Here is an 11,658-nt window from a genome sequence, read left to right as displayed (position 1 = left end):
ATTGCCCATCTACCCTGGCAGATCAAGCACCTATTCACATCTACCCTGTCAGAATCAGCACACATTTCCCAGTGTACCCGTGCAGGACTACTTATTCCGCTCAATTCTCATCTACCACTGCAGATCAGTCACGTATTCCCAGTCTACTCCTGCATTTAGACCATTCATCTTTTACCGGTACTTACTGTCCACTCTACCCTGAGCAGGACGACCCCTCCATGCTCACCTCGCGCACGCCCAGCAGTGCGTGAATGTTACGTCGCGTTCCTTCTCCTTCTCCTCCATCGTCATCTCGAGCAGGGATCCACCTGGCCGGCCAGCCTCGTTGTGCTTCGACGGCCTTGACGGATGGCACAATGTATTCGCGAGACAGAGGCCTGATCTTCTCGCCGCATGCCTTAGGCGCCGGTTGAGGCGATGCGCTCGCGCTGTATGGATCAAAACGTGCCAACTCTGCAACAAGCGAGGTATGTCACGCGATTTAATAACATTCTGGCTATCACGCGTTATCGTAGCCCGTGCCGATTGGGAGCGGGCAGCGCTTAGGGGGTGAGTGGCTCCCCCTGAGATTGTTGGGTTTATAGCACAAATTAAAAATTAAATTGTAATCTATAAAAGGAATTGTCGTAGTCGAGCAATCGCCAATGTTGTACATGTACTGCAAAGTGCCCCTTATACATGTTCCTGCCGATCTATCACTTTCCAAATTTTTGGTGGACCAGTACCCCGAGACTCCGCCCAATGTTCTCATCCCCCTCGCGTTGAAATCCTGGATCCGCCGACTGCCCCACCGCCCTAGGAATTGTTCAAAGCCCACCGGTCGGCCTAGGTTCGATAACGTCTAAGTTCGCCACCGCCCAACTGGCTTGCATTTAGATGTAAAAACGGCTCGCCACAGGCCAAACGATTTGTATGGTCACATAGGAACAGATGCTAATAGCAATAATAAAAATAAAAGTAATTCTAATTTTAGAGTCTTTCTCTGAAGGGATGCCGGCTGTAATACCTGCGAGCAGACGTACGCGTAGACGAGAGATATAATGTCTCAATTCGAAATCTTTACAGAAGATTCCAATACGCCACGGCGACCGTCGAATGAAGCCCGGCATTACAAACCGTGCGGTCATAGGTGATACTTGGCAGAAGAGGATCTTGCCGCTATGGCGCTTCGGCTCGGAGCTAGGGAGAGTGTGTTTTCCACCGTGGACCCCCCCCCTCCTCCAGCAAACCTCCTGAACCAAGATGAGACTTTTTCTTGTAAGCCCCTCTGACGCCCGTGCATGGGGATCACGAAAATAAATCTCTTCATTGCGTAAGTTGGGTCGACGACAATATCGGTTATGACGTTGCGCAATCAAGAGAATGCTGCCATCATCGGGACAGATTTTACCCAAAAATATCATATAAGTCGTTGATGTGTTTTCGATCAAAGTATTAAATCAAATGAGCGGTATTCAAAATGGACGGGCCGCGATTATTTTGTAATAACAAACACATCTATTAACCAAAACATAGCAGACTCAATATAAAAAGTTTTATTTCAAAAATGAATTTATATCAATTTTTGAGGTCAAAATTAAAAATGTAAGTGCTTCGAGCGGAAAGATCGCAGAGATGCAGGCGGCGGTCGTGGTATGGAATGCTCGTTGGGAATATCATACCACATGCTTCTCGTCAAGGTCGAAGATGAGAACAACAGTCATCACAGCAGACGATCTGTTGTCAGTTCTAGCGGCACTGTCTGTATGTCTGTCTAGTCGTCAATTCTCGTCAGTGCGTTCGTTTTTCATCATCCTATTCCCCATCCATGTATCGCCATCCTCCATGTATCCATCCCATCATCCAATGCCATCCATCCATCCATCTATCCATCATCCATTCCATCCAATCCATCTATCCAGACCATCCATCCATTCATGTGCATCTCATTCCTCACTCCATCCATTCTGGCAGCCATCCATCCATCCGTTCCAGCCATCATCCACCCACCTCAGCCTTTCGATCCATTCTATCATATCCATCGATTTATCTATCCTATACTATTATCTATCTAATTCTATCTATCTATTCTATCATTTTATCTATTCTATCTATTCTCATCTATCTATCTGATCTATCTATTTATCTATCTTTTATCTATCTATCTATCTGGTCTATTCTGTCTATCTGATTGAATCTATCTATCAATCCATCTTTCATCCCATCCACCTCAATCCATCGCTATCATCCACTCCAACTCCAATCATCCATTCCATCCCATTTCCATCATCCATCCAGTCTCATCCATTCCGAATCACATACCACTCCATCCCATCCATCCATCCATTCCGATCCATCACATCCATCCATCAATCCCCATCACTCCATCCATCGCATCATCCATCCACTCATTGCCATCCATCCATCCATCCTCCATCCATCCATCCATCGCATTCCATCCAAATTCCATCCATCCAATCCATCCATCATCCGATCCAATCCCACTTATCCATTCATCCAGTCCATACAGTCCATCCATCCATCCATCCATCCATCCATCATTCTTCCATCCATCCCATCCATCCATCCATCCATCCATCCATTCATCCATCCAGCCATTCATCCATCCTTGCAGCCATCCATCGCATTATCCATCCTTTTGGCAGCCATCCATCATCTTCCAGACATCCATCACCCACCCAGCCTTTCAATCCACTATCTATCCATCGATTCCTAATCTGGTCTTAACTCTGTCTTATTCTATCTATCTAGTCTATATCTAGTCTACTATCTAATCTATCTATCTATCTATCTATTATCTATCTATCTATCATATCTGTCTATTATCTATCTATCTATCAATCCATTCTATTCAGCCTCATCATCTACGTCCCTATCCATCCATCATCGCCACTTTTCGTCCATACCATCATACTGATCATTCCATTCCATCCTCCATCCATTCATCCATTAATCCTCCATTGTATCCATCCCTTCAATGCCTCCTGCATCACTGCAGTCTCCATTCCATCCATGCTTCCATTCCATCATTCCATCATGTTTATCCTGGTGAAGCCATCCATCCATCGGCTTCCGTGATCGATCATCCACCCACCCACCAGCTTTATCGCAGCTCATCACATACCATTGTTTATCCATCCGATCATGCATCCTATCCAATCCATCCATTTTACCATCCATCCATCCATCCATCCATCCATCCATCAATCCATCCATCCATCCATCCAATCCATCCATCCATTTATATTCCATCCATCCATCCATCCATCCATCATCCATCACTCCATCCATTCCATACCATCCATCCGATCCTATCCATCCATCCATCCACCTCCGAATCCATCATCCATCCATCCATCCATCCATCATTCATCCATCCATCCACTGCCAGTCTTCATCCATGCATCATTTCTCTTACCATGTGCATGCCATTGCATTGCATGCATGGCATTCATCTCAGTTCCATACATCCATCCATCCATCCATCATTCCCATCATCAATCCATCCCTCCATCCATTCCCATCATCGCATCCATCGCATCCATCTTATGCATCCACTTCTCATCCATCCAGGCCAGGTGGCATCCATCCATTCATCCATTCGCATTCATGCAGTCAGTTTATCCTATCCAGTGCATCCATCATCCATCACTCCATCCACTGCAGTACATCCTTTCCAGCCATTAACCATCCACACACCCGAGCCCTGTTCATTCATCTATCCTATCATCTATCCATCTATCTAATCTATCTATCTATCTATCTATCTATCTATCTATCTGTCCTATCTATTCTGGTCTTCGTGTCTAATATCAATCCATGCCAGTGCCCCCATCCATCACATCTCCATCTACGATACAGTAGAATCCATCGCATCCAGTGCATCCACCTGCATCCATTGCATCCATTCATCCATTACATCCATTGCATCATTCCATCCATCCATCCATCCACCACCCACCCACCCCTCTCTCTCGCTCTCTCTCCTCTCTCTCTCTCTCTCTTCTCTCTCTATGCTCTTCTCTTCTCTCTCTCCTCTCTCTCTCATCTCTTTTTCTCTTTTCTCTTCTCTCTCTCTTCTCTCATCTCTCTCTCTCTCATCTCTCTCTCTCTCTCTCTTCTCTTGCTCCCTCCCCTCTACTCCGTGCTCTCTCTCCTCTCTCTCCTCGTCTACTCTTCCTCTAGCTCTCTCTCTCTCTCTCATTCCTGTCTCTCTCTCGCTCTCTCTCTTTCTCTCTCTCTCTCTCTTCTCTCTCTCTCTCTCGTCTCTCTCTCTTTTATCTCTCTCTCTCTTTATCTCTCTCTCTCCTTCTCTCTCTCGCTCTCTCTCTCTCTCGTCTCTCTCTCTCTCTTCTCTTAGTTTTCGCTCCTCTCTCTCTCTCCTCCTTCCTCTCTCTGCTCTCGGTGCTTTCTCTCTTTTTCTCTTTCTCCTCTCTCTCTCTCTCTCTCATCTCTCGCTCTCTCTCTCTCTCGGCTCTCTCTATCTCTCTTATCTCGTGCTCGTTCGTGTCTTATATTCTCTCTCTCTCTCTCTCTTCGTCGTCTTTTCTCTCTCTCTCTCGTCTCTCTCTCTCTCTCTCTTTCGTCTCTCCTCTCTTACTCTTCTGCTCTCTCTTGCGTGTGCTATTGTTTCTCTTTCTCTGCTCTCTCTGTATGACTGTTAATCACTCTTCTCGAGTTATTTCTGGGCCCTATGTCCCTTTTCTGTCCATTGATCTTCTTTTCTGCTCGTCAGACGCCTCCATTATTAGAATCATGGTATCTCTAATTTGACGCATCAACCCTTCACGTTTTATTGTCCACATGGGAAATTCATAGTTGGTTTGCTCTATGAGGACAAAAGCGAGATGGTGAAGCAAGACAGGTTATCTGGATTGACAATATGTACCTCACGATGACGATGAACTCTGTGTTATTTAGATATTTAGACCACAGAATACTTGGCAATTATGATTGATATGACTGTTGTATATATTTTAACAGTTGTGATACACAGCCGATTATGAACAAAATAGGTGGTGGTCGTTCAGACCGTTCTCACATAGTGTGAATAAAACAGTTTATGAATCATGACTATGGTTTGTTTCTTTCTGCAGAAGAAATTTGACCCAAAAATAATTACCGCATTATTTGCTGATCGAAAATTTTGAATTTATATGTGTACATCAAATCTGGCCGCACACTCAATTCAGTGTTTTCTGGAGGATATGTATCTTTTAGTTATATTCCTCACTCTTGTTTTCGTTAACGTTTTAGATAATGTGTCTTTATCTATTGCGGTCATTCGTATTGATAAAACACTCATTTGCTTTGATTTGATCGAAAAGGAATAAACGATGATCTATTTATGATTTTGGTAACCTTTCACATTTTTAATGGACGGCCATCTTGATGATCGTCATAACCGTACGTTCGTACCCAACTTACGCAATGTTCAACATCTATTTTCGTGATCAGAGGCGTCATGGGGCTTGCAGAAAAATATTGGTTCGCGGAGAGCATGGGAATAGGTGCTGATCTGCAGGGTAGATGGGAATAGGTGCTGATCTGCAGGGTAGATGGGAATAGGTGCTGATCTGCAGGGTAGATGGGAATGGTAGATGAGAGAGATGTCGATGGAGGAGAAGGAGAAGGAACTGCACGTAAGCACACGCTGGGGAGGGGAGGAGGGTCGTCTGCTCAGGGTAGATGGGAATAGGTGCTGACCTGCAGGGTAGGTGAGAATAGGTGATGACCTGCAGGATAGAGGTGTGGACATGCAGAGTTGATACCACAATTCATTAAGGCGCATTTCATCGATAAACCTAATCTCTCTCGCTGTGCCCACATTTAAACATGGCATTTCCTATACTTTCTGCCGCGCACGTCTGAAAGCTACCTCCTCTGCGCGCTCGCACACTCGCCCTAATTCTCCCCCTCTCCACCACTCTCCCCCGCCACGCAGCCTACATTAAATATGGCGTTTGCACTCGCCCTAACATGTCTAAATCTCTCTCCCCTCTCTCGCCCCCACCACAGGAGATCTATGTGCAGATCATTGACCGAGACAACTTCGTCTGGAAGGGCCACGAGCCGCTGACGCCCAAGGACGGGCCGCTGAAGCTCGCCGCCGGCTGCCAGCCCCTCACCGTCATGCAGATGACGCCTCCCGCAGCCTGCACCGCGCTCGCGCTCAGCAGCGAGTACGGACTCGTCGCAGCGGGCACCGCGCATGGACTCACGCTCTTCGACTACGTGCAGAAGAAGGAGGTGCTGTCGCGCTGCACGCTGGAGGCAGGCGCGGGCGAAGCCGGCACGCCAAAGCGGAAGAATTTCCGAAAGTCGCTGAGGGAGTCGTTCCGGAGGCTGAGGAAGGTGCGGCTGAGGAAGGCGCCCGCCGCGGAGGACGCCGCCGCCGGCGAGGAGAAGCGCGCAAAGAAGGAGAAGAAGGAGAAGGAGAAGAAGGAGGAGAAAGTGAGGTGAGTCTTGCGATTTTTTTTTAATTAGAGATTGTTATTTCTCGTATGGAAATGATGAAGCTGTAATCAGATTTGCTTAATTCATTCACAACTGTCTCATATTTTCCATCGTCTTCGTTTTGCATTCCAGCGAGGTTAAGGAGAAGAAAGAAGAAACAAAAGAAGAGACAAAGCCCGAGGAAAAGAAGGAAGAAGAAAAGAAAGACGAGGACAAGAAGGAGGAGACTAAAGAGGCTGAGCCAGCTTCTGTTGAGCCAGCAGAAGAGACCGAAACACAGGCATCCACAGAGACAGCAGAGGTTACTGCAGAAGAAGCCCCGGCCACAACGACGGCTGATGAGAAGAAGGGAGAGGAGGTAGAGGAGGCGAAACAGAAAGGTATTACATTTCATCACCGTATAGGTGGCATGGGAATATATTTTCCTGCTTGCCAATTAACTACCCAGGCTGTGTGTTTTACTTTGTTTTAATTAAGTTAATGATTGACTCAACAACATTGCTGGTTTTTCAGACGAGGAGAAGAAGGAAGAAGAAGGGGAGAAGAAGGAGGAAGCTACAGAGGAAGCTACCAAGCCTGAAGAACCCAAGCCCGAGAGGTATTATATTATGACTAGCTATACCCAACGTTACATACGCAGCCTAGCGTATCTCTTGGGTGTTCCCTAGACTACGCAGCTTCTACCCATCCTCTGCCTTCTCCCCATCCTCTACACATTTTCCTCTTTACATTCTCCCCTAATCTATTCCTTTTACTCTTCCTCCTACATCTCCCAACATACTCCACCTTCCTCCTCCTCTTACTCTTCCTGCTACATCTCCTTTACCTCCTCTTCCTTCTCCTCTTCCTCCTACATCTCATTTACCTCCTCCACCTTCCTCCTCCTCTTACTCTCTTCCTCCTACACCTCATTTACCTCCTCCACCTTCCTCCTCCTCTTACTTTCTTCCTCCTACACTTCATTTACCTCCTCCACCTTCCGCCTCCTCTTACTCTCTTCCTCCTACACCTCCTTTACCTCCTCCACCTTCTGCCTCCTCTTACTCTCTTCCTCCTACATCTCATTTACCTCCTCCACCTTCCTCCTCCTCTTACGCTCTTCCTCCTACACCTCATTTACCTCCTCCACCTTCCTCCTCCTCTTACTCTTCCTCCTACACCTCCTTTACCTCCTCCACCTTCCGCCTCCTCTTACTCTCTTCTTCCTACACCTCCTTTGCCTCCTCCACCTTTCTTCTCCTCTTCCTCCTACATCTCTTTTACCTCTGCTACCTTCTGCCTCCTCTTACTCTCTTCCTCCTACACCTCATTTACCTCCTCCACCTTCCTCCTCCTCTTACGCTCTTCCTCCTACACCTCATTTACCTCCTCCTCTTACTCTTCCTCCTACATCTCATTTACCTCCTCCTGTTACTCTTCCTTCTACGCCTCTACCTTCCTCCTCCTGTTACTCTTCCTCCTACACCTCCTTTACCTCCTCCACCTTCCGCCTCCTCTTACTCTCTTTCTCCTACACCTCATTTGCCTCTTCCACCTTCCTCCTGCTCTTCCTCCTACATCTCCTTTACCTCCTCCACCTTCCTCCTCCTCTTACTCTTCCTCCTACATCTGCCTAGCATACTCCACCTTCCTCCTCCTACACCTTCTTTGCTTTCTCCACCTTCCTCCTCCTCCTCCTCCTCTTACTCTCTTCCTTTCTTTCTAGAACGGGTTGCAGTATACATGATAGGTCTTTTTATCATGTTTTGCTGGTGTAATAAGAGTGCAATCTGATGCTGATCACAGTGCTGTGTCTGTTGTCTGTTGTTGTTGTTGTTGTTGTTGTTGTTGTTGTTGTTGTTGTTGTTGTTGTTGTTGTTGTTGTTGTTATTATTGTTGTTGTTGTTGACTGTTTGATGTGCGTTTTGCAGCAGTAAGGTGGAAGAGGAAGCCAGACCGAAGAGCCCGGAGAAGACAGAGGCGAGAGAGGACGAGGGCATGCCGTCGGTCGTGCGCTGCCTCTGCATCACTAGAACATTCCTCGTTAATGGTCAGTGAGCGCGTTGTTAGCTTGAACATTTATATTGATGGATAGATAGATGGATGAAAGGCTGGGTGGGTGGATGGATGGCTGGAAGGATGGATGGATGGAGGAATGGATGCCTGAATGGATGGATGGTCCGGATAGATGGATGGATGGATGGATAGATGGATGGATGGATGGATGGATGGATGGATGGATACATGGATGGATGGATACATGGATGGATGGATACATGGATGGGTGGATGGATGGATGGAAGAACGGACGCACTGACGAATTGACGGATAGACAGACATACAGACAGTCAGGCAGACTGACAGACAGATAGTCTGTGTTGATGACTGTTGTTTCATCTTCGTACCGACGAGAGCTGTGGTGATTCCCACGAGCATTCCTATCAACCCGATGATCTGCGACTCCCTGAACACTTAAATTTTTAATTTTGATCTCAAAATTGATATAAATTCATTTTTTGGAAATAAAACTTTTTATATTAGTTTGTTTTGTTAATAGATGTGTTTGTTATTCTATTGCGGTCATTTTGATACCTCATTTGTTTAATTTGATCGAAAAATAACGATTTTATGATTTTTGGTAAATTTCCCTATGGCGGCCATCTTGATGACGTCATAACCGGAAGTTCGTCCCAACTTACGCAATGTTAACATTTATTTTCGTGATCAGGGCGTCATGGGGCTTCAGAAAAATATTGGTTCAGAGGTTTGTGGGGGGGGGGGTGCACGGTGGACCCTCCTAGCTCCCGGCCTAGCGGCATCCTTCTGCAGTTCTCCTATGACCGCAGTGACTTTCGTGCCGCTTCATTCGATCGATTAATTTTCTGTAAATTTTTCGAATTGATTACTCTCGCTACGTCTCCGCGTTATTACAGCGGCATCCAGAAAATTATAATTATTATTATTTTTATTATTGTATTAGCTCTGTCTATGTACATTACCACGTTATCAGGGCCGTGGGTTGAACAAATTCCTAGGGGGGTGGGGGGGCAGTGGCGGATCCAGGATTTCAAGGAGGGGGTGAGAAACAGTTGGGGGATCTGGGGGTCCTCCCACCAAAAATTTTGAAAATGTAGATCGCAGGAAATGGTATTAAGGGCACTTTTGAGTACATGTACAACATTCATTCTGACTACGACAATTCTCTTTTAGTAGAACAATTTATTTTTTAATTTTGCTCCAAAATCTAGGGGGGCAGCTGTCCCCCTCCCCGGCAGGCTACGGCCATGGTTATTAAATCCGTGCATGCGTGTTGCAGGTTGGCACGTTTGATCCGTACAGCGACGACCCGCGCCTAGGCATCCAGAAGATCAGCCTCTGTCTCGCGAACGCCATCCTCGCCGTCGGAGGCACTGCCGGCCAGGTGGTCCTGCTCGAGATGTCGATGGAGGAGAAGGAGAAGGAACTGCACGTAAGCACACGCTGGGGAGGGGAGGAGGGTCGTCCGCTCAGGGTAGATGGGAATAGGTGCTGATCTGCAGGGTAGATGGGAATAGGTGCTGATCTGCAGGGTAGATGGGAATAGGTGCTGATCTGCAGGGTAGTTAGGGAGCTTTAAGAAGGTATATAAGCTATCGAAAAGTAGATTGCATAGTGTCATGTGATGCACGCTAAAAAAATTAATGCTGCTGTGGGAGCACTATGCTCTCTAGTCTGCCCCAACAGCAGCGCCATTAATATATAAAGTTTCAAGTGCTAACAACGCGCTCACTGACCATTACGAGGAATTTCTTAGTGATCAGAGGCAGCGCCACGACCGCGGCATGCCCATTGTACTCTCTCTCGCCTCTGTCTTCTCCTGGGCTCTTCGGTCTGGCTTCCCTCTTCCACCTTACTGCTGCAAAACCGCACATCAAAACAGTCAACAACAACAATCATGAAATACACAACAACAACAACAACAACGAACCAAACAACAAAGCACACCCATCAACAACAGACCGAACAGACCAGCACTGTGATCAGATCACGATTGCACTCTTAGCTTACACCAGCAAACATATAAAGCAGACCTATCATGGTTACTCAACCGTTCTAGAAAGAAAGGAAGAGAGTAAGAGGAGGAGGCAGGAGGAGGAAGGTAAGGAAAAAGCAAGAAGTGTAGGAGGAAGGAAGGTGGCGTATGCTAGGAGATGTAGGAGTGAAAGTGAAGAGGAGAGAGGAGGGTGGAGGGAGCGTAGAAGGCAGATGTAGGAGGAAGAGCAGAGGAAGGTGGAGGAGGAAATGAGGTGTAGGAAGAAGAGAGTAGAGGAGGCGGAAGGTGGAGCGAGGTAAAGGGAGGTGTTAGCGCAGGAAGGACAGTAACAGGAGGAGGACAGGATGGATGGCGTAGAAGGAAGAGTAACAGGAGGAGGTAATAGATGAGTGAAGGAAGAGTAAGAGGAGGAGGTAAATGAGGTGTAGGTGAAGAGCGTGAAGAGGAGGAGGAAGGTGGAGGAGAGTAATGCAGTAGTGTAGGAGGAAAGAGTAGAGGAGGACAGAAGTGGCTAGCCCAGAGGTAAAAGAGATGTGAGAGGAAGAGGAGAATAAAGGTGGAGGAGGCAAAGGAGGTGTAGGAAGAAGAGAGATAAGGAGGCGGAAAAGGTGGAGGAGGTAAAGGAAGGTGTAGGAGAGGAAGAGTAGAGGAGGAGGAAGGTGTGAGAGGTATATGAGGGTGTAGGAGGAAGAGCGGTAAGAGGAGGAGGAGTGCGAGGAGGTTAATGAGATGTATGCGAGGAAAAGGAGAGTAAGAGGAGGCACAGAAGGTTGAGGAGGTAAAGGGAGGTGTAGGAGGAAGAAGAGTAAGAGGAGGCGGCAAGTGGAGGAAGGTAAATGAAGGATGCTAGGATGGACAGAGGAGGTTGTTTAAGAGGAGGAGGAAGGTCGAGAGAGGTAAATGGAAGTGTATGAGAGGAACAGTAAGAGGGCGGAAGGGTGGAGGGAGGTAAAGTGAGGTTAGGAGGAAGAGCCCGTAAGAGAGGAGGAAGGCTGGAGAGAGGTAATGAGATTAGGAGGAAGAGAGTAGAGGAGGCAGAGGTGAGGAAGTAAAAAGAGATGTAGGAGGAGAGAGAAGAGAGGTGGAGGAGGCCCAAAAGCGAGGGTAGGAGGAGAGGTAAGAAGGGTAAATGGAAGTGTTAGGAGAAGAGTAACAGCAAGGAGGAAGTGGAGGAGGTAATGAGATGTAAA

At 47.0% G+C, this 11,658-nt stretch overlaps 1 protein-coding gene across 1 annotated transcript in view; it reads left to right on the top strand.

Moving 5' to 3' along the window:
* LOC106806624 (lethal(2) giant larvae protein homolog 1-like) overlaps positions 1 to 11,658 on the top strand; it is a gene marked incomplete in the record, with an annotated part of 65,569 nt that overhangs the window by 26,980 nt on the left and 26,931 nt on the right. The window contains 5 exon segments of the mRNA XM_014808627.1: positions 5,608 to 5,642; positions 6,019 to 6,458; positions 6,589 to 6,836; positions 6,970 to 7,054; positions 8,367 to 8,485. Coding sequence (XP_014664113.1) covers positions 5,608 to 5,642; positions 6,019 to 6,458; positions 6,589 to 6,836; positions 6,970 to 7,054; positions 8,367 to 8,485 — 927 coding nt within the window.

Source organism: Priapulus caudatus, unplaced genomic scaffold, assembly GCF_000485595.1.
Source record: "Priapulus caudatus unplaced genomic scaffold, Priapulus_caudatus-5.0.1 Scaffold170, whole genome shotgun sequence".
Classification (NCBI taxonomy): domain Eukaryota; kingdom Metazoa; phylum Priapulida; class Priapulimorpha; order Priapulimorphida; family Priapulidae; genus Priapulus; species Priapulus caudatus.
Note: the sequence above shows the minus strand (reverse complement) of the source record. Positions and strands in the feature narration are given on the sequence as shown.